Here is a 26941-nt window from a genome sequence, read left to right on the forward strand (position 1 = left end):
GAAAGAAACTGAATGAGGTCTGGTAGTTTGCGATAACACTGTGTTGTAATTTGTAAACGGATGTTGGTCTTTGCCTCCACAGAAATGCAGCGCTGGACGTTGAGCCCATCTACACCTTCAGAGCCCACAGGTGATCTCAGACCACTCGCGCACGCACCCACGCGTGACACGCTCACGCAAACACGTTTGTTGCAACTATCATGTGCTTTGGTGTGTTTCTGGGTATAATAGCTACTCTTTGTGTAATTGTGTGTGCGTACAGTGGTGCCGTTCTGTCTCTGGCAATGGGAGAGGACGGAGACTCGTGCTACAGCGGGGGTCTGGACGGAACCGTGCGCTGCTGGAAGATCCCTGACATCAACGTGGATCCCTACGACAACTACGGTCAGCCCCTGACCCCTGTCTGACCCCTCTGTCACCTTTCACCTCCGGTCAACCAGTCAGGTTTATCCCCAGCTAACGTATTCAGCTCTGAGTCATTGCACATGATCATGATGATGCTATGCAATCTGGTTTCAGAGCTGGTCATGGGTGCACCTCAGCCACGCTCAAGGTCCTAAACGACATCATAACCACCATCGATAAGAGACATTAGTGTGCAGCCGTATTCATCGACCTGATCAAGGCTTTCGACTCTGTCAATCACCACATTCTTATTGGCAGACTCGACAGCCTTGGTTTACCAACTACTTCTCTGACATAGTTCAGTGTGTCAAATCGGAGGGCCTGTTGTCCGGACCTCTGGCAGTCTCTATGGGGGTGCCACAGGGTTCAATCCTCGGGCCGACTCTCTTCTATGTATACATTAATGATGTTGCTCTTGCTGCTGGTGATTCTCTGGTACACCTCTAAGCAGACGAAAACAGTCTGTATACTTCTGGCCCCTCTTTGGACACTGTGATAACTAACATCCAGACGAGCTTCAATGCCACACAACACTCCTTCCTTGGCCTCCAACTGCTCTTAAATGCAAGTAAAACTAAATGCATGCTATTCAACCGACTACTCTGGACGGCTCTGAATATAAATACGTGGACAACTACAAATACCTAGGTGTCTGGTTAGACTGTAAACTCTCCTTCCAGACTCACATTAAGCATCTCCAATCCAAAATTAAATCTAGAATTGGCTTCCTATATCGCAACAAAGCATCCTTCACTCATGCTGCCAAACATACCCTCGTAAAACTGACCATCCTACCGATCCTCGACTTCGGTGATGTCATCTATAAAATAGCCTCCAACACTCTACTCAACAAACTGGATGCAGTCTATCACAGTGCCGTTTTTTCACCAAAGCCCCATACAATACCCACCATTGCGACCTGTACGCTCACGTTGGTTGGCCCTTGCTTCATACTCGTCGCCGAACCCACTGGCTCCAGGTTATCTACAAGTCTCTGCTCGGTAAAGCCCCACCTTATCTCAGCTCACTGGTCACCATAGCAGCACCCACTCGTTGCACGCGCTCCAGCAGGTATATCTCTCTGGTCACCACCAAAACCAATTCTTCCTTTGGCCGCCTCTCCTTCCAGTTCTCTGCTGCCAATGACTGGAACGAACTACAAACATCTCAAACTGGAAACACTTATCTCCCTCACTAGCTTTAAGCACCAGCTGTCAGAGCAGCTCACAGATCACTGCACCTGTACATAGCCCATCTGTATACAGCCCATCTATCTACCTACCTCATCCCCATACTGTATTTATTTATTTATCTTGCTCTTTTGCACCCTTGTATCTCTACTTGCACATTCATCTTCTGCACATCTACCATTCCAGTGTTTAATTGCTATATTGTAATTACTTCGCCACCATGGCCTATTTATTGACTGAACTCTCTTATCTTACCTCATTTGCACTCACTGTACATAGACTTTTTCTTTTCTTTTGTTCTACTGTATTATTGACTATGTTTTGTTTATTCCATGTGTAACTCTGTGTTGTTGTTTGTGTCGCACTGCTTTGCTTTATCTTGGCCAGGTCGCAGTTGTAAATGAGAACTTGTTCTCAACTAGTCTACCTGGTTAAATAAAGGTGAAATAAAAACAGATTGACTGAAATTAGGGCTGTGGAATTTTTGAAGGGGGGTTATTGGTCAGCCAAATGACCGCGGTCACCGGTCGTTGCCTAGGCCAGGGGTTTTCAAACTTTTCTTTTCCAGGGAACCCCGCCCAAGCAAACCGGTGACCCAAGGGCCCCGTTTTAAAGGGATAGCTCGAGATTCTGGCAATGAATCCATGAATCTACGTACTTCCCCAGAGTTGTACGAACGGGAACAGCTAGCATGCTAACTGTTCCTGTAGAGATCGTCATTGAGCTAACGCTAGTTACCATTGGCTCGTGAAACTGTCTCAGAGACATACAAATGGTATCCACAATGGTATTCTGTTGTAGATAGCGATATTCATACAAAGTTATTTGACACATTTGACACATTATTTTACACACAAAAATCCCCCCCAAAAGAAAATCGCGGACCCCGTATATAAGGGGCCGCGGACCTCAATTTGAAAAGCACTTGCCTAGACAACCAAAGACTCGTTTGCTACAACACCTTGCTCGTTTCAGCAAGGAGCAACGCCGTTTCATCCCGTTGTAGAATCCATTTGTGTGTGTGTTCTCTTTGTTGTGTAGACCCGGGTATAGAGAGCAGTGTGTTGTTGGGTCATGAGGACTCTGTGTGGAGTCTGACGTACTCTGCCGCCCACCATCGCCTGGCCTCCTGCTCCGCAGACGGGACCGTTCGCATCTGGGACCCACAGAACTCTGCCCCCTGTCTCTCCGTCTTCAACAAGGAGAAAGGTGAGCATGTGTGTTTCTGCGTGTGTGTGTGTGTGTGCTTATATCTCAACTCTCTCACCCCCCCCCCCCCTCAGAACACGGAACGCCCACCTCGGTGGCCTTTGTGAACTCTGACCCCAACCAGGCAGTGGTGTCATTCGACGGTGGCGAGACGCTGCTCTATGACCTCACCACAGAGCAGAGCATCATGGTCCTGGACACCGGCACCAAGGACGGTGAGTCCTAGGGCCTGTTCTAATACTGTCAGAATGTTTCCTGTGGCCTGGTTGGGCTAGCGGTAATGCTGCAGCCTCTGGCACACGTGTACGGTGTTGGCTAGGGGTGTAATGGTTCACCGGTACCTATTGCGGTTTTTAGGGTCACGGTTCGATTACATTTCGGTACAGCGGGAAAATGAAATGCCATTCACAATGTTTAGCATTCACAATTTTTCTTGGCATTGTCTGCTGTGAGAGGACTTTTCTGTTGGGCCTCTCAAGTTTACACTCGGATGCTGCGTTTGTAACCATGTGGGAGGTGGGAATTTGACCAAGTTCCCACCTCCCACAGAGGTTGTAGATACCAGTTGGGTGCGTTCACGTGATTTGAACTCGTTGAGAAACTGCGCAATTTGCGATTGGCTAATGGCCAACAAGCTGCGCAAACCATCAACTAAAATTACAGCTATCATGCTTTTAAATAAATTATAGAGTAAAAAAACAAAAACAATTCTAGATAGCTTTTTATATCTTATTTTGTTGTTGCAATTAACTGCCGAAAATGCTGTTATTGAGGCCATTTCCTTAGTAGATGATGTCAGAGGTCAACATGTGGGAGAAGTGGGTGCTCAGAATGATAGATGAGTTTCCCACTAGTAATTACCAGTTGAAGGGCGATTCAAGTGGATTTTTCCCAGTGGTATGTGGTAAATTCCCACTTCCCACATGGTTACGAATGCACCATGACGTTGCCTCCTTCAGTGCCAGATACGCACTTGTGACTCTCATAAAGGGGCGTGTCCGTAGCACATCTCCCACTCCGGGGTAATGTGATGGACTGTGACTTAAGCAAGCGCAACACAGGATGCATTGGCCAATTAATTGAAAACTTTGGCTTTGGCTTGCTTATATAGAGCGGGGTACTAGCTGTTTGCTGAAATGGATGCGAGAGGGAAGTTCGTAGCGTGGCTCGAGCACTTTCAACGAGGTGCTGAAACACCCTATTCTCAACCACCGAGAATGGACGCATATCCACGGCTATGTACCAAAGACTGTAAAGAATATAAACATAGCCTACCTATCGCTCTTCTATTTTCTTTGGCCTGGTCAGAATCAGCTGCCAAGGGGTGCTTGAATGCAGAGGGGAGACGATGTTGTGTTGTTTTTTTGCCTTTCCGTCTTGCTCCGGAATACTGGGGTGATGTCGGTGTAAATGTGTCAACATATTTGAGGTGTTGGCCGCTGCATAGGCAGTTCTCGTTGCACGTGGCGACATACTGTTAACATTTTATTCACTACTCTCTGTCCATCGCCGTTGTAATCTACTGGGAAATCAACATTTTCCCAAACTGGAGATTTAAACAACGATGGGAGTATATTCACAAAATGGCCGTTTTAAAATGTTCATCTGAGGTACCTGAACGGTTCGGTACGAAAATGTGTACCCTTACACCCCTAGTCGGCACAAGTTCAAATCGGGCATACTGCCCCATCTTTCCCCTCTCTCATCCTCTCTCTGTTCAATAAAATCTGAAAATACCTTTTATATATATATATATATATATATATATATATAAAATGCATCCTTCTGTGCCTCCCTTCCATGAGAGGAGCCAGGAGGATCTCCCTCTACTGATCTGTATGTGTCTGTGAGCTGATCTGTGTGTGTGTCACCCCCCGCAGGCAGTGAGTTGATAAACTGTGTGGTCAGCCACCCCTCGGAGCCCATCTCCATCACCGCACACGAGAACCGCACTATCCGCTATCTGGACAACAAGACAGGTCAGCCCACTGTCCACTGCTAAATCCTACCTTTCTGTAACTACGCCAGAATTAGGCCTCGTGCCTGATCTGTTTTTATCTGGGTCGAACTAGCCCATAGCTCCAAAACTTGCCTTTACCATTTGATTTAATTCAATGAAATGTAATGCCCACCTGCGTGTGTTACCAGGTAAACTGATCCACTCCATGGTGGCACACCTGGATGCTGTCACCTGTCTGACCACGGACCCCAAAGGCACTTACCTCATTTCTGGCAGTGAGTACCAGTAATCCAGTGTTTCTTAAAAGGGCTGCAATTGAGTCCCCAGGAATTGAATCCCCAGGACCAGGACTGAGAACCACTGCTTCTAACCTCACCACGTGCTTCCGCTATTACTCTAACTGTGCTCTCCGCTTCCTCCATGCAGGCCATGACTGTTCGGTGCGTCTGTGGATGCTGGACAACAGGACGTGTGTGCAGGAGATCACGGCTCACAGGAAGAAGCACGACGAGGCCATTCACGACGTGGCCTTCCACCCCTCGCAGCCCTTCATCGCCTCGGCTGGCGCCGACGCACTCGCCAAGGTCTTCGTCTGAGAGGAGGCACAGACAGGGACTCAACATCATCCTCACTGGTAGAGAGAGAGAGAGAGAGAGAGAGAGGGAGAGTGTGTGTGTGTGTGCTTTATCTTACAATCTGTTAGTTGAGTTTCTTTACAGTTTCTGCTTATATGAACTTGTCCCTTCTTTTCATTTACAGCCCGACTAACACAACTCGGCCAGAGGAGAGTGATGACTACAATGGACGAAGCTCACACACAATTCCACATTCACAGTTACACACGTACCCATCCAGTGACATACACACACAAAACCTGTTGTCCTGCACCCCACTGGCTGGGTCATCGCCAACAGGACACTATTAACCACAGTTCTCTAGCTGATCCCATGATGCCTCGGTAACTTGTTGCAATACTAACCATACTGCTTTTCTAACGACTAGATCGGACTGCTCGGTTTATTAGGTCAGTTTACTACACTACAATACTCTCATTCATTTCTACTTTTGACAGTCCACTTGCGGTTATTATAAGACAATGTGTGTTGACTTGGATCACTACGCATGCCGATACGGCACCTGCTATGACAAGTGACGCGGCGCGCACCCGGGTTCACTTTCAGTTTGAAGCTTTTTAGTTTTTTAAGAGATAAGAAGCTTAGCTCACCAGTTGCTAACACACGTAAGCTACCTAACTACAGTAGAGTCCAGTACCCACCCGTTGATGGCAGTAGCAATTGTCTGCTGCACCACAGTGTGGGGGAACAATCCATTTCATTCCAAAGACTTCTGAGGGTTTTAGTTTTTTTTTGTGTGTGTTTTGGAGACGCCTCCTAACCAGTGTTGGACAAACGGCTTTAATATCAGCCTCATCGCCAAGATACGAAGTCTGAGCGTTTGTGTGTCCGGTATTGTACGGTCATCCATTTCAGTAGAAAGGTGTGTTTGTGTGTGTGTTGCACTTGTTTAATCTTGGTGCTAAGACCTCATCAGTCCGAGTCTGAATCAGGGACCTGTTTTAATTCGAGGTGTGTGTGTGTGTGTGTGTGGGGGGGGGTCCTGTTTGTCTCTCACTGGGATATTTGTCATCAAAAGTAGCATGATATAGCTTGTATCGTCACTCTCCAGCCACGCCAACTGTTTGTGTTGAGATACTGTATGGGTAATTTGTATCTCATAGGAAACTAACACGCTATGCTAAGCAGACACTTTTCTACTGGTTTCTTTTTATATATAGTGTGTGTGTGTGTGTGTGTCTGTGTGTGTGTGTGAAGTTTTGTCATTTCATCGGGACAGCTGGTTTGTGAAAGAATATGTGGAGATGACGGGAGTAATTTAATGTTGATGCCGCAGTAACCCCTCTGACTGAAACGGTGGACATTACCAGAATGTAGCGTCCTGTATTCTCTCGTTGTCCCTTAAGTCGGCATCTAGTCACAACGGCCTTTGGAAAAAATCTTATTGTCCAATGAAATGACTGTCGTTGATTAGGTTTCTGTTTTTGTGCGAAGGGGGGGGGGTTGCACTGAGTGCTCATAGTGGGAAACTGGTGCCTCTCTCCCGTGTCAACGGGGCCAGCAGGATAAATTTGCCCCCAGGATATGGGAACAAAAGCCACATAAAGAGCCCTCCATCCTCTCCCTTTCCCCTTTGGAGAGGAGACAAGAACAAACACTACCTGAACCCCCCCCAAGACCCTTTACATTGGCCTCCGACGAAGACCGAGTTTAGACAGGGCTGGTGACCGTTCACCAAGCGACCACTTTGCGCTTGGATTATTGCGGAGCTGTTTTTCCTGGAAGTGGTAACGTGGTTGGACAAAGGGCGGAGCCTTGGGTGTCTGCTAAAGACTGACATATAGGTCAGAGGTCGGGGGTGATGTCGTTGAGTAACCGGCCTCCTGGACCCTTCAAGTTTATTTTTGAACTTTCTGGGGTGGAATATAGGCGGCGGGTGGGGCCCGGAGGGAGGTTCCACCAGACCAGGGCAGAGCAGGGCATGGCAGTAAAGATTGAATGACCCAGTAGCTCCATGTCAATCAGTAACTGGCCCCAAGCTGCCCCCCCCCCCCCCCCCCAAAACCTACTAATCAACCCCTAGCACATACGTCAGAGGGAGGGGGTAGAACTCATCCCAAACCACTGATACCAGATCAGGTATTTTTTCCATACCCTTAATGGTTAAAGTCAGCATTGGGGTTAGGGTAATCTCATCCTAGATATGTGGTTAAGGTCAACTTTAACCAAGAGCGCCTACATGCAACAGGGTCGTTACAGGGGTCAGAGAATCAAAGGTTGCTGGTAAAAAAATGACGGAGAGGTCAACGTTTCTCTCCACTGCAAGACCTTCTGGGAAGCCACTCTCTCTGGTTAGACAGGTTTTTGTGGGCTTGGTTTAGTTAATGTCAGCTTCATGTGTTTGCTTTTGCATGATGGTTTCAGATGCATTGAATTTGATGAAGCAGAGAGAATGCCTAAGTGCTACTTACTGTAGCACACTGGGTGCTGTCATGCTTTGTTGCTGAGAGGTTAACTATAGTACGCAGTTGTCAATCACCCAGCTGATGGTATCACCCACCTCTTGGAAGTCCGGTGGCCATTTTTTTGTGTAACAGTGCATCCACTCCCACCAACGTTATAGCTTCCATACGAAGTGCATTCCAGTGACACACTAACTAACGGTTGGCTATATGCTGCATTACATCAGCTGCACTAGACCCCAAGACTAGACCAAGAAGTTACCTGAAGCCCGTATGTGTCTGAGTGCGGCTGTGGAGACCATGGCCCAGTTTCCCAAAAGAGTCTTAAAGAGCAACTGGCCCTAAAAAGTAGCATCGGTGTGAGTCAGAAGCATTTATTTTACTGCCATTGACTACAATGTGTAAATAGAATGATTTCGGTCATAAAGTCAGTCTTGTCCAAAACAGAGATTTGCGAGATAGGAAAAAAACTGTATTTCACGGAATGAAAAGTACCATAACAGTTTTCCATAGGTTGGGTTTATTTGAATCCTTCCCACAGCTGGCTGCACCCAAGTAATCATCAATTCTGAGTGCAGCTGCACCACGACCCAATGTAATGTTCATGATCAATTTGGTTTGACTTTGGATATCCCTATGGGGCAAGTTAGGGACCATCAGTAAATAACACAATGTACATGGGACAATATTTGAAATGTTCAAACCAACTATACAATGCAGAAAACCGACTATAAATCATATCGCAATATTGAAAGCAATTAATGAGACACCTAAAAGATGTGCAACATGAAAATATTGTCCCGGTTACATTGTGTAATTTATTGACAAACTACTTTTGCCACGGTCGCGTACCAGCTAGCTGAAGGTAATTCAGGAAACGATTTTAGCGAACTCTTCCCTCCTGCGAACACGCACAAGAGACACTCACGTCAAACCACACCCCGACTGAATTCAGTCCTGGCCGCTAGTATTTACTAATGAACCGAATCTAAAACGAGGACAAATCAGGAAGTGCAGTTCATCGTTAGAATCTTCATAGGAGCGTCGTTAAATCGCCAAGCTGTTTCCCAAAACCATTACTAAAGTCGCATATGAAATCGACTGCCTAAGAACAGCGAAGTGTGTCGTTAGATGCTTAATTTGTTTTTGTTTTTTTACCCATCCTGGTCACTTTATACACAGACCAGAAGATGTCATCTAAATATAATTCGAGATGTTTATCTGTCACTGTGGACGCAGATAACTTCAGACCGAAGTTGACTGCTAAGTTGACCGCGAAGGATACAAATATGCATCAAATGAAAACCGAGTTGACTGCATTAAAAGATGAATACAGCAAATAGGTTTATAAAGGCTACATACATAGGTCTGTTTATTTAAATCATATTGAAATCGATTTCATGTTCAATCAATTGAGTTCTATTTAGCTGGCTAGTCTGTCTGCAATTTTTGCCTCAATACATTTCATTTGTAATGTGTGCAATGATATGCCAAATCTGTGATTTGTGCATTATTATTGGTTAAGCATTAGAATAAACCATCTCAATATTTGCAGCCATTAGGTGATCATCTCTCTAGGAGCTAACCGGTTGCCAGTATTGTGAAATAATTATGTTAAGGTAAGATATGAATAGAGAAAGCAGCCTTTCTTTTTTATCCTATAGGTATCGACACTTGCTCCAACGACGCACTTGGCGAACGTTCTTTCTGCGTGGTGTTTTGGGAAACGCATGTCACATCTTCGGCCGTTGCAGGAACGATGCATCGGTTAAAATACTTGTACGCCTAAATTCCATCGCTACCGGGAAACCAAGCCCTGAAGTGTCTCCCTGGTATTTCTCCTCCCTTCAAGTAAATATTAAGACTGCATGAGTGTGTTGGACGAACTCTGCACTCCGTGTCTGTGTGTCAGTCAGAGTCCACATGTACGTCTGCTGCATTGAGCTACAGACTGGTCCTGAATATAACTCAAATATGTCCCGTCTTCTGAGAACAGACGAATCAATGTGAAACAACAACAAAAATCAAGAAAGCGAGAAGAAAATAGATATGACTGTAAATGATAGAAGACTAGAGCAACCATTATCTGATTTACATGTCCATTCTCATTTTTTATTTGTTGCTTTTTTCCCCCTTTGATTATAATTATTATCTAAGAATACTGTAGTATCATCAGTGAAATATTTCTTCTTTGCTAGGCTTAGAACTTGCTTGTGATTGATAATGACAATGTATACCTTGTAAAAAAACAACTAAACGGTTAACAAATCAGAAAAAAAGAGAGAAAAAAATCAAAAAGTGATCAGTCCGAGGCCAAGGTAAAGGACTCTTGTTTCTTTGTGTTTTTATTTTTTTAATAGCAACTTATCACTGTGTGATATTTTGTACATCATATTAAGCGGTATTCAAACAATTTCCTCTTAACTACAAGGGATAAGAGACCTGCTTTTTATTGAGTTTGTTTTATTATATATATTTTTGGAACTGCATTCTAGCTTGTATCAAATTACAGATTTTCCTTCTCTTTACTTTGCGGGTCTCGTGTTGTATGTCATTAAAGAAGAAAAACAAAAAATTCTAATAAAATAACGATTTTGTACAGTGAATTGAGAGCAGTGTTGTCATTCATTGTATCATGACAACTGTAATTGATTACTGTATTACTACATATTAATTATCAACTTAATGATTCATTTAAAAATAAAATAACAAATAAAGAAACCATGTATCTAAACTATGTATATTTTTAACCCCTTTTTCAATTACGATCTTTTCTCATGGCTGCAACTCCCCAACAGGCTCGGGAGATGCGAAAGTCGAGTCATGCGTCCTTTGAAACATGACCCGCCAAACCGTGCTCCTTAAAACACGCCAGCTGCACCAATTTGTCAGAGGAAACACTGTTCAACTGACGACCGAAGTCAGCCTGTCCTCCTGTGCACCCTCTGAGACTTCTAGGAAGATTTAAAGCCACTTAACCCCAACATTTCTCCAAGTTTTCCCCATTATTGCAAAGCCCTAGTTATTTTGTTGCTTTGACAAAGTCATTTCTAAAGATTATTATTTATTAGTGATTCCTTTTTGCGCTTAACAAAAAAACCTTTCACTAATTTTAAGTTACGTGGACTGAACTCTCATTTTAATATGGTGAAACTATTCCTTTTTAAATATTTTTTTTTTCTCCAAAAGAAACATTGAACATAAAATAGTTAAATCATAGCATGAAATCATGACCTGGTTCTACTATTTTCGGCCATTTTGTGGTGGAAAACTGAGCTTGTTGAGCATAATACGTTAACCCTGTTGCCCATAGCTCGACAGACTAGAAATGTTTTAACGTTCTCCCTGTCACAAGGAGCTTTATCGCTGATGTAAGATGGCGTCGTCAACCCTGTTACTTTGCAAGTATTTTTATTTACTTATTTAAAACCTCTTGAGATGGGGAAAGCATGTTTTTTATTCAGTTTATCCTGTCCTCTTTATGACAGAGTGTAAACATTTGCAGAAATCAAACAGGTTTTTTTCCAGCACCAAGTTCCACTGCCCAAAAGGGGACTAATTTCGTGGAACGACCCAATACGCTCTTCTCTCCCTCACCTGACTTCCCTTCAGACCAGGAATGCCTGAAGTACCCGTCTTCTATCCCGGTCATCGCCAATTCTGCAACTAGACAGTTTTTACAGGGCTCTAGGAAAAGATACAACAGGACCCACAGCAAGCAAGTGACCAAGGGATTGTTAACGAACAAGCCACATTAACATGACATTATTGACAGCCACCTGCTACCCATGCTCTGGAGAAAACAACCCAGAAATATCAAGCTCACAGCACCCCTTCCTGAAGACGAGCAAGGCCGGTTTTATTAGTTATGTGATGAAGATCAAAACAGACCTTGGATCTGTTCCAGTGTTATGATTATGTCAGAGACTCTGGGGGATACATCTCCCTCTAGTGGCCCTTAAAGGAGGTACAACTCAGAACAACCATCGATAAGAAAGTGCCTCTTACAGTAGGTTTATTGTGGCCACGTCTCTTATTTAAATTAGCATAATCTTTGGCTAATTACCTATATCTAAATAATCGTTTATCACAATAAGCAATTATACATTGAACAGATATTAAACAAAGAGTACCTACCACAAGTTATAAACTGAGTGAACTATCAAAAGTATTTTTTTACAGCTCTTTTCTACTTCATTGAGTAGAATGGTGGTTGCACTGTAGGTGTGGTCCTGCATTCGAATCAGAGAGAGGCCTGAATGTCATTGGCACTGCCAAGAGGGTGAGGAGAGAGAACAAAAAGCAAAGCCACAGAGAAAAGAGTGTGTTTTAGAGGGAGAGAGATAAATATTTGTGTGCAGTTCCCCTCGGGCTAGAGTAAGAAGAGCCCAGCTGTTAGAGAAGGATTAAACAAGACAAATTACTGCAACATAAAACATAGAGCATGGGAGAAGACCAGGGAGTGGGAGGAACTGACATGGGCTTATCCAGAGCTCTCCTCCACCCATTGGCCGAGAGTTGTGTCAGTCATATCACTTCCTACTTGGCTGTGACAAGTTCAGAAAGGAGGGAGCAGGAGGGAGAGGGAGGTACTCTCGGTCTTGCTTTTTTACAGAAAAATAGTTAACTCGGCTGAAACTGAAACAGGACAAGACTTGTTAAAGAAAAGCACCACCAGGCTGTCTCTCCTTCATTCTCTCAGTTTCCTGCTCAAGGAAGCCATTTTGTACAGGCTGGAGTCTAAGGACAACAAACTTTTCCCCCCCTTCTTTCTCCTTCCTCAAGTGTTTCCTGTGAAAATTGAGACTTTCTCATCAGCAGAACAACTTCTTCACCCGAGAAGGAGGAGTGGTGGGTAGGAGGGGAGAAGTTTTTCTCAGTCTGTCTCACGCTTGCCTCGCCGGGATAATGAAAGAAGACGTGTGAGTGCAGATGACAAAAGATCAAGAGGGAGAGATAGAAAGAAAGAAAAGAAGAAGCAGGTCTTCCTGGATAGGGATCTCCTCTTGACTCCTCTGGGAGAAGGGGTGGTCACAGGGCAGAGACTCCCAGTAGCGGTGTGTATTTGTCTGTGGATCACCGTGTCGACACCCTCGCGCTCCTGCTCTTTTGAGGGAGGTAGAGCGTGCGCGTGTGTAGCGAGGGATGGCCAACGCCAGCCCCTGTATGTCGTCGGGACCCCTATCCCAGGTCTTCTTCCACACGGGGGGCCCCTCTCCCCCAGGCTCTGTGGTGATGCAGCAGGGGACCCCCATGGTCGTGCCTCCCTCCCCTGCTCACGGTGGTCTCCCCCCTGTGGAACTGGGGGCTGGGCTGGGCCCTGGGGGGGTTGCCAATTCCTACGTGCCCCCCACCCCAGCTGGGGTCTCCTTCATCATCCAGATTGGGCTGACCAGAGAGTCAGTGCTGCTGCCCCAGACCGCTGACCTTGCCTACGTCAAACAGATTGCCTGCTCCATTGTCGACATCAAGGTGAGAGCACAAGCTGTGTGTGTGTGTGTGTGTGTGTGTGTGTGTGTGTGCAGCCTGGCCTCAGAGCCATACAAAACATACTTGACGTATTTCTGAGCATCTCCAAGATATATGGTCTAGTTACTTTAGACAGAAACAAAAGTAGGGAGGTTGATCAGGGTGGATGGGTGGGCGTACTCTGCGACCATCTAGCAATCCAAAGGTTGCTTGTTTGAGTCGCGATGTGTCACATATTTAATATTTAAAGTACAGAATAATACGAATTGCTCTGAGACCATGTCGGCGTGTGTGAGATTTACCTACGGAATACTATATTTGCCCTGAATTGGTGGGTGTGTGTGTGTCGTGTTTTTCTGTTTAGTAATCGCCGATGAGCCCTAAATGCCTGTGCTATCTTTATCCAGCTGTCTCTGACATTTCATAGCTAATGGTGAGGAATTTTGGCAGTGAATCTCTCACACACACACACACACACACACACACACACACACACTGAGTACATCCAGGTGCCATGAAGTGATGTATATGATTTTGTCTCGAAGTAAGTCCATGTAACGAGCAGTTGATGGCATCCAGGCAAACACTGTTACATCACTGTGACAGACTATGAGCTAATAATGTCACAAAACCAGGACGCCTACCAGGCCACTCTAATTACGACAAGTACCCCTGCTTGAGCCTCCCATGTCTGCAAGGATACCTTCCATAATCTGCATTCGCAGTCCAATTTATGAAACGCATTTAAAGCCGCTGAGGATGTTTTCATTTGATTTGGTTGTGCTCAAGAGTGGCACCAATCTCTGTGCATCAAATGGAAAGGTAAACAATTACTGAGTAATCCGCCGTGGTGTCTTACCATACAGCCAGGTTTTTACCTGGGCCATGCATGTGCAGTACAGGGAAGAAGGCGGCCATTTTGCAGCAACCAGCAGGAGAGCATAATCCTCAAGTCAGTGTCTGGCATGAGAGGCGTTGGTTTCTCTCAGCCAATTACACTCTGAGATGGTTAGATTACCAGATTTCCAAAGCCAGTTGCTGGAGGTTGGCCAACAGCAGCTTGAAAAATGTGTAATGGGTAACTGTTCCAGGAAACGCTGCTTTCCCTAATCTGTTCATTGTTTTGCGGGAACAAAATCAGCTCCACGCCTGCCCCTTCATATCCCTGTGAAGGGTTTCAGAAGTCCCTGTGTCAACTGTAGATGTTTATGCTAGGACTCCCCTTTTCTGCCCCCTTCGGAACACTCTACCGTACTCGTCGCGGTACACATTTTAATGTCACGTGCGCGAGTACAGTGAGGTGCCTCTCTTGCAAGCCGCTGAACCCAACGATGGGGGGTCTTCAGCATCAATGTGACGCCACAAATAAATAGAACTCAAGAACATGAGAAGGTAAGAAGCTATGACACCGGGTCAGTTCCCATAACATGTTTCCAAGGTGCAGGGATACTGGAGTGACGGAGGCAGATATGCATCGGGGTTAAGGAGACGAGGCATCAGGACGTGTGATAAACAAGAGTAGCAGTGGGCGTAAAGGAAGATTGCATTGGAGTGTGTGTGTGTGTGTGTGTGCATGTTATGTGTGTTGTTGGAGTGTCAGTGTGTGTGTGCATGTTATGTGTGTTGTTGGAGTGTCAGTGTGTGTGTGCATGTTATGTGTGTTGTTGGAGTGTCAGTGTGTGTGTGCATGTTATGTGTGTTGTTGGAGTGTCAGTGTGTGTGTGCATGTTATGTGTGTTGTTGGAGTGTCAGTGTGTGTGTGCATGATATGTGTGTTGTTGGAGTGTCAGTGTGTGTGTGCATGTTATGTGTGTTGTTGGAGTGTCAGTGTGTGTGTGCATGTTATGTGTGTTGTTGGAGTGTCAGTGTGCGTGAGTGTGTAGAGTCGTCTTATTGCTGGTGGATAGAAGCTCTTCCAGGCGTCTGTTGGTGTCAGACTTGATGCACCGGTGCCGCGCGGAGAACAGCCGATGGGTTGGGTGGCTGGAGTCTTTTAACGGGTTTCCGGGACTTTTTGAGGATTGGAGGGCCCACATGCTAAACTTTTTCAACCTCCTGAGGGGGAAGAGGCGCTGCCTTGCCTTCTTCACGACTGTGTGTGCGTGTGGACCATTTTAAGTCTTTAGTGATTTGGACCAGAGGAACTTGACGCTCTCTACCCGCTCCACTGCAGCCCCGTCGATGTGGATGGGTGCATGCTATTGGTTCAGAGGAGACTGGAGGGCCACTTTAATGAACACCAGCACCAGAAAACCAGTCAGTCAGTCCCCCTGCCCTTTCATATGGATGGCATGACAGGGGCTTTGTATTTAGGGAGATTTCAGGTTTGGCAGTGTGTGTGTGTGTGTGTGTGTGTGTGTGTGTGTGTGTGTGTCAGGAGTAGGGGTGTTTTGTCACGGTTCCATCATTCCCTTCGGCGCTCCTCTCCCGTCCGTCCGTCTCAATCAGAAATGTTGAGTCACCAGCCACGGCCAGGCCAGGCTGCTCTCTCTCTCTCTCTGTTTATTTAACAGCCAGCCAGCCTCCCTGTGTTCCACTGACACGTTTTTCCATTAACTTCAGAGCCTACAATATGTAGGAGGACACTCTCTTTCCCTGCCCCCCAGCCCCTGCTCCTAGTGGCATAAGATCAAATAAGACCTTAACACGAGTGCTGTGTATGTCTGTTCAACCCTGAAACAGCAGAACACTTGATGGTTTATTCAGTGATTTGTGGACCGTTATCCTTCCCTTCCCTCCTCCTACTCTCATCTTCTCTCCTTCCTTCATTCTCTTCTTCCCAAAAGCTGTTGTTCTCTCTCCGCCTCCCGTCCTCCCTTCCTCTCCCCCATCCTCACCGCTCTCCCCTATCTGCTCCTCTCTTCCCCTGTTCTTCCCTCTCTTCTTCTCACATCGGTTCTTCCCTCCTCCTCCTCTCCCTTCCTCCCCACTCCTCCTCTCCCCATCACTCTCCCTGCTAACGGTGTCCCATTGTCTGACGGATAAAGAGGAGGAAATGAGGCCTGTTTCCTCTTGGAGTCCACTCCGTCCGGGGTTGATCCACGTCCTCCTCCTCCTCCTCTTCCTCCTCATCCTTCCACTTCCATCCCCTCCCGTCGTCCTCCACATATTCCCCCAGGGCACCTCCCCCTCTCTCTGGGGTTGGTGGGAGACGAGGTAGGGTAGGGGGAATTTGGTGCTGACCGTTGGGCAGATCTCTCTCATTGTTTCCGGACAATTGGGGTCTGTAGAGCCTCCACTCCCAGTGTGTTGCTGAGTTTCATGCGGTAACTCTGACTCATAGAGACCACCCCCGCTTCCCATTGGTCCGATGCTAATACGGACTTCCTGTGAAGCCACAGGATCAAACGTTAAGTCCCCATAAGACCATGCCTGGAAGGCAAACCTACGGGACAATCTACAGTAGATGTGTGTGTCGGGATGTTGTACTGCATGCTAGAGACGTTTTAATGTCGCAAACAAGCACCAGTTGAAAAGTGGCAATTTGTGTCTCGTCATAGAGCCATTCAGTCCCATGTGGCTGTGAGCTTCATGTCGCTTGTTGTGTCTCTTTCATCGGCCAATCAAGTTTCACTCTGCCAAGAGGTGTGCCTATTCAAGCTGATCCTTACCTCTCAGACCAATAACCTGTTTACTAATTGGACTTGTAATGAATGGTGCATGTGTGGGCGCGTGAGACTGGGGAGGGCCGACCTGTCGAGGCTTGACTGTGTCATTTGAAGTGTTACCATAGTTTCATCACGTCAGATGATTGCTCTAACAGGATTGTAATAACTGATGCCTCTGAGCATTGCACAGATCCTTGGCACTGAGGTTGGTTATTCACTAAGAAAACACTAGCAAACTCACCCTTCATTGGTTTCCCGCAGACGGAGAGAAAATACTCTCAGGATCACAGATTTCTACTGTAAGTCAACCTCGTTTGCTTGCTATTTAGGTTTCAAAATTCAGCATGGCAATGCCCACGTGTGCAAAGGGAGGTGTGTATTTAGTGTAGGTGTCTGTGATTCTCAGTCTAGCATACAACACGTGGCCACCCTCACTACTCCTGCACTCTACAGTGGTATCTGTAGTGAACGAGGCTCACGGAGTGATAGAGAGGAATGGAGAGACCAAGAGAGAAGAAGAAAGAGTTTAAAATGTAACAAATATATTTAAAAAAACACTTAAGGGGAAAAGCAGGGAAAGACAGAGAGCAATTGAAATGTGGAACTGTACACAGGAAGAGGTGTAGCGATTTGGACAGGTGGGCCACACAGACACACACACACACACACACACACACACACAGACACACACACACAGCTGCAACTGAAAGTCACTGGCCATTGTTTCCACCTCCGTTCTGGAATGGGCAGTTTCTTTATCTGCCTCCCTGGAGGAGTTGGGCCTGGGAATGTGATCATACACACACTATCTCCTGTTTACCTCGGTCTCTCTTTTACACACACACACACACACACACACACACACACACACACACACACACACACACACACACTTAAGCACACATAGACACCCAGTGGTGTTGTCATACTTGAGTGAAAGTAAAGATATCTTTTTAATATAAAATGACTAAAGTGAAAGTCCCCAGTGAAATACTACTTGAGTAAAAGGTTAAAAGTATTTCGTTTTAAATGTACTTCAAGTATCAAAAGTAAAAGTGGAAATAGTTTCAAATTCCTTATATTAAGCAAACCAGACTGCACAACATTCAAGTTTTTTATTATTACGGATAGCCAGGGTCACACTCCAAACCTCTGTCACGTATACTCCCTCTCCGGCCTCTAGGTCATCAGCCTGCTGATTATCCCGCACACCTGTTACCATCGTCTCGCGCCTCATGACACTCACCTGGACTCCCATCACCTCCTTGATTACCTGTCACTCCCCTTGGTTCTTTCCTCAGGTGTTCGTGACTCGGACTCTGTTTCAGTTTCATGTCTGTGCGTTGTTCGTGTTTCTTGTATTGTATTATGTTTTTATTTATTTATTCAATTATTCACTCCCTGAACTTGCTTCCCGACTCCCAGCGAGCACGTTACAACCTCAGACAGACATAATTTACAAACTAACCATTTGCGTTTATTGAGTTCGCCAGATCAGAGGCAGTAGAGACGACCAGGGTGTTCTCTTGATAAGTGTGGGAATTGGGCCATTTTCCTGTCCTGCTAAGCATTCAAAATGTAATGAGTACTTTTGGGTGTGAGGGAAAAATGTAAAAGTACATCATTTCCTTTAGGAATGTAGTGAAGTGAAAGTAAAAGTAGTCAAAAATATAAATGGTAAAAAATATAAATGGTATAAATGGTAAAGTACATTTCCCCCACAAAACAACTTTAAGTAGTTATTTAACCCTTTGACGCGTATCAACACACAGGTGTGATCATTCTACAGTTGTCCCTGCAGCATAACCTCAAACTGCTTTGATTAAAGCACTTATTTAGAATGCCCAGTCACAAATGACGCAACAGTCCGTGTTAAAGCTGGCTACACTGTTTTTTCACAGATGCATTTTGCACAAACACGGTCTTTACAAGGTTATGTCCTCAACGAGACCAATTTATTATTGGATGCATTTTTCAGACTTTCACAGATGTAGCGACTGCATAACACAATTCTCATCCAAACCGGAAAATGTAGGCTACATTTAGTCATAGCGCTAACTGAGGAAAGATTGACATTACACAAGCGGTTATATTTAGCTAACTCTTGGCTGACAGAATCCATAATCTGAATGAGCTAATAGCAATTACGATCTAAATAACTGAGTGAAACACTTTTTAAAAATCAAAAGTAATCTGACAATGGGTGGTTTGTGCACTCCGCCATGTTTGTTTTTTCGCGTCAACCAAGATAAGAAGAGGAGACAAGATGAGTTCGGTCTGTTTGCAGTGTGCATGTTGAAGGGGGTGTGTCATCTACCATCATTCACTTTTGGAAGTTTACTTGAAAGACGAGTGAATCATCCCTTCACCTCATTTTGTTATAACATCTTTGGTCTGACAGACATGTCCAAAGTTATTATTTGTAAGGAAAACAACAATGAAGGCAATGCGGGCACCAGCCGGAAAATGTGCCAGGGGGAAAAAGTTTGTTCAAGGCCTGTTCTGACTGGAGATGCGCAAATGCCTGCATCGTTGATCTGGGGAAACACTGGGGAAGTGCTTGGGCTCTTGTTGAAGAGAGAAGTATCTCCACTCAGAAAAGCCTCAAACATAAATTGTTCACAACAATGAAATGGGCAAAAAAAAAAATATTTGCATTTTATTAATTATTTTACCCCCTTTTTTCTCCCCAGTTTCAATCTAGTCTCATCTCTGCAACTCCCAAACGGGCTCTGTAGGCGAAGGTCGAGTTATGCGTCCTCCCGAAACATGACCCGCCAAACCTCGCTTCTTAACACCCTCCCGTTTAACCTGGACGCCAGCCGCACCGATGTGTCCGAGGAAACGCCGTTCTCCTGATGACCCGAGGTCAGCCTGCAGGCACCTGGCCCACCACAAGGAGGCGCTAGAGCGTGATGAGCCAAGTAAAGCCCCCCGGCCAAACACTCCCCTAACTCAGACGACGCTGGGCGTTACTACAAACCCGGGATCAAACCTGGGTCTGTAGTAATGCCTCTAGCACGGCAACTGTCCTGTTGTGTAACAATCACATTTTGGAACAGTGAGAGCATTCTGACATCACGCACGTAAAAAAACTCCTGCTGGGGCGACCGTTAGAGATGTTTGGAACTCACATGTGAAAACGTTAAAGTATTTTTACCAAAATACACCACTGCACACACCACACACAGGCAGGAGCGTACACACCACACAATAAAGCAGTAAAGAATACTTGCGTGCGCACACACACTGCACCGCTAGTCCTGATCGTGACGAAAAGCGTCCAGCCTGATGGACAACGTTGTATTGTGTGGCGGAAGACAATCCTCTAGCATTCAATATTATTGCTGTTATTGTAGCTACATGACGACTCCGCCTAATCCAGGTCTGTCTGTCTCAACCAATCCAGCCCTCCGAACGATTGATCTGCGTGTATCACATATGTTCATTTGATACATTTTGATCTTGTTCTAACCCATTTTGGTTGAGTGTGTGTGTGTGTGTGTGCGTGTGTATGCGTTTTGGGAGCCCTAAATCACACGCGCGGAATACAACAGGTGTAGACATTACAGTGAAATGCTTACTCACAAGCCCTTAACCAACAATGCAGTTAAGAAAAATACCTAATAAAAGAAAAAAAATCAAGAAATAAACAAAGTAACAAATAATTAAAGAGTGGCAGTAAAATAACAATGTGGAGACTATATACAGGGGGGTACCGGTACAGAGTCAATGTGGAGACTATATACAGGGGTACCGGTACAGTCAATGTGGAGACTATATACAGGGGGGGTACCGGTACAGAGTCAATGTGGAGGCTATATACAGGGGGGTACCGGTACAGAGTCAATGTGCGGGGGGACCGGTTAGTTGAGGTAATATATTCAAGTAGGTAGAGTTATTTTAGTGACTTATGCATAGATAATAACAGAGAGTAGCAGCAGCGTAAAAGAGTGAAGGGGGGGGGCAATGCAAAGTCTGAGTAGCCATTTCATTAGATGTTAAGTCTTATGACTTGGGGGTAGAAGCTGTTTAGAAGCCTCTTGGACCTAGACTTATCAGACCAATTCGCTAAACCCAGGCAGGTGCACAGCTCAGTGAGTCAGGACAATGGTCTGAGCCACCACACCTTTACCACACCACGGCTTTATGAAGTCACACACACAACCAGCAGGCTTCTAGAGGAAATGGTGTCCAATATTGAAACGACAGCTTCTGCCATTGATCCACACAGCGCTCCCTTACCCAAACCCCGTACTCTTCCCTCTTCCCCACTCTGTTCATTTGCATCATAGCAGAGCAGCTCGGAGCAGCTTTGCATGAACTTACAGTGTTTCCTGGCGGGCATTAGCAGGCAGCGTACTCCTCCATTTGACTATTCAAAGCACTGCTAATGACATGTCCACTTATCAATTAGATGAGGGGGAGGGGGGATGACAGAGAGAGAAAGAGAGCGATATAAAGGGGTATTGACAGGGATTGAGAGATTTAGAAAGAGGGAGAGAGAGAAAGAGAGCGAGAGAGGAAAATTACATTTACAGAGATTGAGAAATAGGGAGAGAGGGAGAGAAAGAGAGAGATGGGAAGCAAGGTTCAGGCCATATGCTGCTAGGATCAAGGGGAATGCTGTGGTTTTGTACCTAGTTTGAAGCCACTGTTTTCTAGAGTTGAACAATCGTTCTTTTAAGCGCAATGAAAGTGGACTTGATCGTTTCGAAAATGTTGAGGCCCGTCCGTCACTCAGTTAGTCTAGGTAGTAACAACCTTGTCAGTGTTTTTCTACAGAAGGTGTCAAAGGCTGTATAGTAGGTCCATACTTACTATTACTGTAGAGCCCTGCATTCCAGATCACCCCGAGACATTATGATACTAATCCAATGATTTAGCTCTGCTAAAAACCCGTTTTGTACCATAATCCAATTTGAGGCAGCAGCTGCAGAAGCATTCGGTGTGTTACTATGCAAAACCCTCCCAGCTGGTCCGGCAGGCAGGCAAGCAAGCAGGGCAGCAGACGGGAACACACAGGGCTCTTTGAGAGCAGGGAGAGAGCTCTGTGGATCGAGGGCAGACAGACATATGCACTTCTATCTCTTCAGACAACAACGCTCACTCACGTAAATGCCATGAATCCCTAACCCAGTTGGTATACATTCAAACCCGAGGAAGGGGTTTGGCTCTGCCATTTCCTGGTTGCTAAAGTTCCAATTTCTGTTTGGTGACGAAACAAGCAAGTGTCGGTTAGAGAATCGCTGTACCATTTAAACCGCTGTGAAATACGCCACATGGCCATAAGTATCGTCGAACATCTCATTCCAAAATCACGGCATTATTATGGAGTTGGTCCCCGCTTCGCTGATATAACAGCCTCCACTCTTCTGGGAAGGCTTTCCACTAGACGTTGAAACATTGCTGCGGGGACTTGCTTCCATTCAGCCACAAGGGCATTAGTGTGGTCGGGCACTGATGTTGGGCGATTCCAATTCATCCCAAAGGTGTTTGATGGGGTTGAGGTCAGGGCTCTGTGCAGGCCAGTCATGTTCTTCAACGCTGATCTCGACAAACCATTTCTATATGGACCTCGCTTTGTGCACGGGGCATTGTCATGCTGAAACAGGAAAGGGCCTTCCACAAAGTTGGAAGCACAGAACCGTCTAAAATGTCATTGTATGCTGTAGTGTTAAGATTTCCCTTCACTGGAACTAAGGGGTCTAACCCGAACCATGAATAACAGCCCCAGACTGTTATTCCTCCTCCACCAAACTTTACAGTTGGCAATATGTATTGGGGCAGGTAGCGTTCTCCTGGCATCCACCAAACCTAGATTCGTCCATTGGACTGCCAGATGGTGAGGAGTGATTCATCACTCCAGAGAACGCGTTTCCACTGCTCTACAGTCCAATGGCGGCAAGCTTTACACAACTCCAGCTGATGCTTGGCATTGCGCATGGTAATCTTAGGCTTGTGTGCGGCTACTTGGCCATGGAAACCCAGTTCATGAAGCTACCGATGAACAGTTATTGTGCTGAGGTTGCTTCTAGAGGCAGTTTGGAACTGAGTAAATAGTATTTTTACTCACTAAGCACTTCAGCACTCTGCGGTCCCGTTCTGTGAGCTTGTGTGGCCTACCACTTTGTGGCTGATCCATTGTTGCTCCTAGACGCTTCCACTTCCCAATAACAGCACTTACAGTTGACCGTGGCAGCTCTAGCAGGGCAGAATTCTGAAGAACTGACTTGTTGGAAAGGTGGCATCCTATGCCATGTTGAAAGTCACTGAGCTCTTCAGTAAGGTAATTCTGCTGCCAATGTTTGTCTACACATGCCTGTGTGCTCAAATTTATACACCTGTCAGCAACGGGTGTGGTTGAAATATCCCAATCCACTCATTTGATCGGGTGTCTGCACACTTTTGTATGTATAGTGTATATTTTCCATAACCAAAAAATATTGTATTTTCAGCTGTTTGAAGCTGGTGTACAAAATTGAAAGTAAAAGAAGCACAAACAAAAGAACTGAAAGCATAAAAATAGCACACATAGAACAGATCTACCTCTTCTTAGACTTGCTTTCAATGACAGATCTGTAACTCACATTTCAGTTTTAGGTGAATTTGGTCAGATCGGCCCATTTTGCAGCTTCAACTTAGATGCCGTTTCTTTTGGAGATGCTGCCTGGACGATGTTCTTCGGTGCTTTCCAGGAAAAGCCGTGTTTGCTCTGGAGGGTCTGGGGCGGCCTTTTTCTACAAGGTCACGGATGGGATCCGTGGTTACCAGGCACGGCAGCAGATACTCAGAGGGTTACGTGTGTGTCGGGGCTGTTCCGCGGCGTGTGTCGGAGGCCTACGTAGGCACGCACGCGCGCACACACACTCTACCGCACTCGGGGAACCTGAGGTTAGAGAAGCATTTAGTAAATACACAACACTGAGGCTGGCACTGCCGTGACTTTAATAAAAAGAGGAAGGAGGGGACATAGACGATTATCATAGATAGATTATATGAGAGAAAGATATAGGTGTGTCATGTGGGTCTTCAACGCTCTCGGTCTCGTGCGCTTCAACGCTCTCGGTCTCGTGCGCAGGGCTCACAGTGAAAAGCTGTTCAACCGTGGCTAATTACTTTGAGTATGTGGGCGGACAAACGTGATTTATCCCAACTAGTGGTTTCCCTCTTCTATGGGTTTTCTAACATGATACTTTGATTTTGTTAGAGCCGTGGCGTGTGGTTTGAGTAAGAATCGCTCGGTAGAATAATAAGAATCGATCATGTCATAATACATTTAGCAACAACAAAGGTGATCTTTTAATTTACAGTCTGTGGAAACTATGAGAATAGAAAGGTTCAGAACTTGTGTGAAGCATCACAGCGCAGTTGAGAAATAAATGTCAAAAAGAAATTCAATATGGATGGTGTTAAGTGATAGATGGGAGGGGTTGAATGGAGCTGAAGGGTGGGACTAATAACAACAAGATAACCAACGTGAAATGTATAGAGGTTCAGAACTTTTGTGAAACGGCACAGCTAAAAATATATGTCAAAGGGTAATAAAACTGGATGGACTTCAGAAATAGAGGAAGGCCAGGACTAAAAACAAACAAAAGATAACTACTGTAAAATATAGTGTGTCCGTACAATGTATATAGTATGTATAAGCTGGAAGTAGAAGCCTAAGTGTTGTTGTCCATTAGTTTACTACAATTAGGTTAGGGGAAAATAATGAAGGAAATTATATTTTTAAAATATGTGTGTATATACACAATATAAATCTAGATATTTGCAAAAAATATATGGGGGATTGGAAATGATGCAGACAATTACATTGATGGAAGCTACAATCTATCTGCAGTATTAAAGCTCATCTACCACCTAAAAAAAACACAAAAAATCCACAGGAAGTACAGAAACCTTAAAGATCAATTCTACAGAAGTCGGTATGTAGTTTCATATCCACATTACAATCCAACATGAAGCAATACCAAAATGGCCGCCATATGACAAGAAGGGTTTAGTGTAAGAGTTAAGGTTGGTGTTTTAGTAATGGGCCGTGTTAGGTAAGCCTGACGACAATGGGGTCAGTGTGCTAGCTGGCTGGGTGGGGTCACCCTTGTCCGCCTGGGGCTGTTTTGGGACTGAGCTTGAGGGGGTGAGAGGACTGCCAGACTGGCTGGGGGAAGGGATGGGGGGTGGGAGGGCAGGAGAGGAGCTACCTCGGTAAACAAATTACATTAGGGCTGAGGAGAGGACTCTGGCAGTGGAAAGACAAGAGTGGAGAGAAAATGGGAGAGACAAGCGGGAAGGTTAGGGAGAGAGATGAAGTCAGAATGAAATTATTTGTTTCTAGTATTATGCTGGGAGCATCACTAGAAGGGAACGCTGATGTCCCTTGTAAAAATGTCTAGACAAACTCTTTGAAGAGGGGAGCGCTGACATTAGTCATGTGACTGGAGCTGCAGCACTAGCCTGCATCTGTCTCTCTATCTTGTTCTCTATCCACTCACTCACTCACTCACTCACTCACTCAATCTTGTTCTCTCTCCACTCTCTCACTTGTTCTCTCTCCACTCTCTCTCTCACTTGTTCTCTCTCCACTCTCTCTCTCACTTGTTCTCTCTCCACTCTCTCTCTCACTTGTTCTCTCTCCACTCTCTCTCTCACTTGTTCTCTCTCCACTCTCTCTCACTTGTTCTCTCTCCACTCTCTCTCACTTGTTCTCTCTCTACTCTCTCTCACTTGTTCTCTCTCTACTCTCTCTCACTTGTTCTCTCTCTACTCTCTCTCACTTGTTCTCTCTCTACTCTCTCTCACTTGTTCTCTCTCCACTCTCTCTCACTTGTTCTCACTCCACACTCACTCACTTGTTCTCTCTCCACTCTCTCTCACTTGTTCTCTCTCCACACTCACTCACTTGTACTCACTCACTCACACACACACACACACATGAGGGATAAAAACCAGAATGGGTTATAGGAGGAGGGAAGGAACAAAAGCAGAGGGAGGAGAGGGAGCCTACATAAAGGGAATGACTCACAGCCCAGTAATGTGTCCATTGTGGTTCCCAGTGTGGATGGGGAGGAATGTGTGTGTGTGACCGACCATGCACTCCCAGCACGCCTTGGGAATGTTCAGCAAACACATGTTGTGCAGTGTTCTTTTGAGATCTCTCTGGAGAGTCCCATCTATAACCCCCGGCCTGCTGAGTGGAGGTGGGATGGAGGGAGGAGGAGGCGTTTCTAGGGAAAAGAAGAGGGGGTCTTTCTTCTTTACATTTTGCCCATCTTAATCTTCTCCTCTTCCATCTCTTTTCCTGATCTACAGATGCAGGACCTTCATTTGATCCCCCTGTTGTTGCACAGCAGGAAATGTAAACGTTTTGTGCATAGAAGGTTTCAAAATGCTTCTAAAGTTTGCACTTTCCACTTAAAAATGTCAGACTTGACTTGACCCAACTAAAAAATTGATCAACCCCTACGGAAAATGTCCATGAACAATAATCCACACAGCAATTCACAATTTCCTGTTGCTGCAGGTTTATTTTCCTGCTGTGAGAAACATGGTCAAATGAAGATCCTACATCGGTATGCTTCGTACACCTGTTCCTCTCTCATATCCCTGACTCCTTTACTTTCTCTTTTTTTCTTTCAGGTCTCGCTCTCCATCACCCTTTTTCCCTCTCCCTCCTTCTCTTGTGAATAAAGAAAGCTGTGCTCAGTTCCGAGTGTGTAGAGCGAGGCCCGGGGGGATCAGGGGCCAGGTTCCTATCGGCTTACCTGGCCAGGCAGAGGGAGAGGCAGGCCCACAAAAGCCCAGTCCAGTGCAGCGGAGCGCAGCTCCTTTATCCCCAGGCCCCCTTTCCCCCCGCCCCAGTCTGGACACGGCTCTCATATTACCTCCCCGCTCCCCCAGAGCAGAATGAGACGCTTTGTCGCCGAGCCCCCACCCGAGACCAGCCCCCTCTAACACATCGATCCCACCAAACAAACTTAAATGCATGTGTACCCACACATGGAAATGAACACAGACCTTGCTTATAGCGTATAAGCTATCCCTCTCTCCTACGCATAAT

General features: G+C 45.6%; 2 protein-coding genes across 2 annotated transcripts in view; both read left to right on the forward strand.

The window, feature by feature from the left end:
* LOC135552587 (striatin-4-like) overlaps window positions 1-10407 on the forward strand; it is a 25765-nt gene extending 15358 nt beyond the window's left edge. Inside the window, 8 exon segments of the mRNA XM_064984294.1 lie at window positions 83-130; window positions 263-384; window positions 2637-2804; window positions 2879-3019; window positions 4685-4783; window positions 4953-5039; window positions 5191-5398; window positions 5524-10407. Coding sequence (XP_064840366.1) covers window positions 83-130; window positions 263-384; window positions 2637-2804; window positions 2879-3019; window positions 4685-4783; window positions 4953-5039; window positions 5191-5360 — 835 coding nt within the window. The 3' untranslated portion in view covers window positions 5361-5398; window positions 5524-10407.
* Window positions 10408-12340: 1933 nt separating this feature from the next.
* Window positions 12341-26941, forward strand: part of prkd2 (protein kinase D2) — a 47503-nt gene continuing 32902 nt past the window's right edge. Inside the window, exon 1 of the mRNA XM_064984292.1 lies at window positions 12341-13273. Within this exon, the coding sequence (XP_064840364.1) occupies window positions 12947-13273 (327 nt within the window). The 5' untranslated portion in view covers window positions 12341-12946. The remainder of the gene's footprint in view (window positions 13274-26941) is intronic.

The sequence above is a fragment of the Oncorhynchus masou genome, chromosome 13 (genome assembly GCF_036934945.1).
Source record: "Oncorhynchus masou masou isolate Uvic2021 chromosome 13, UVic_Omas_1.1, whole genome shotgun sequence".
NCBI lineage: Eukaryota > Metazoa > Chordata > Actinopteri > Salmoniformes > Salmonidae > Oncorhynchus > Oncorhynchus masou.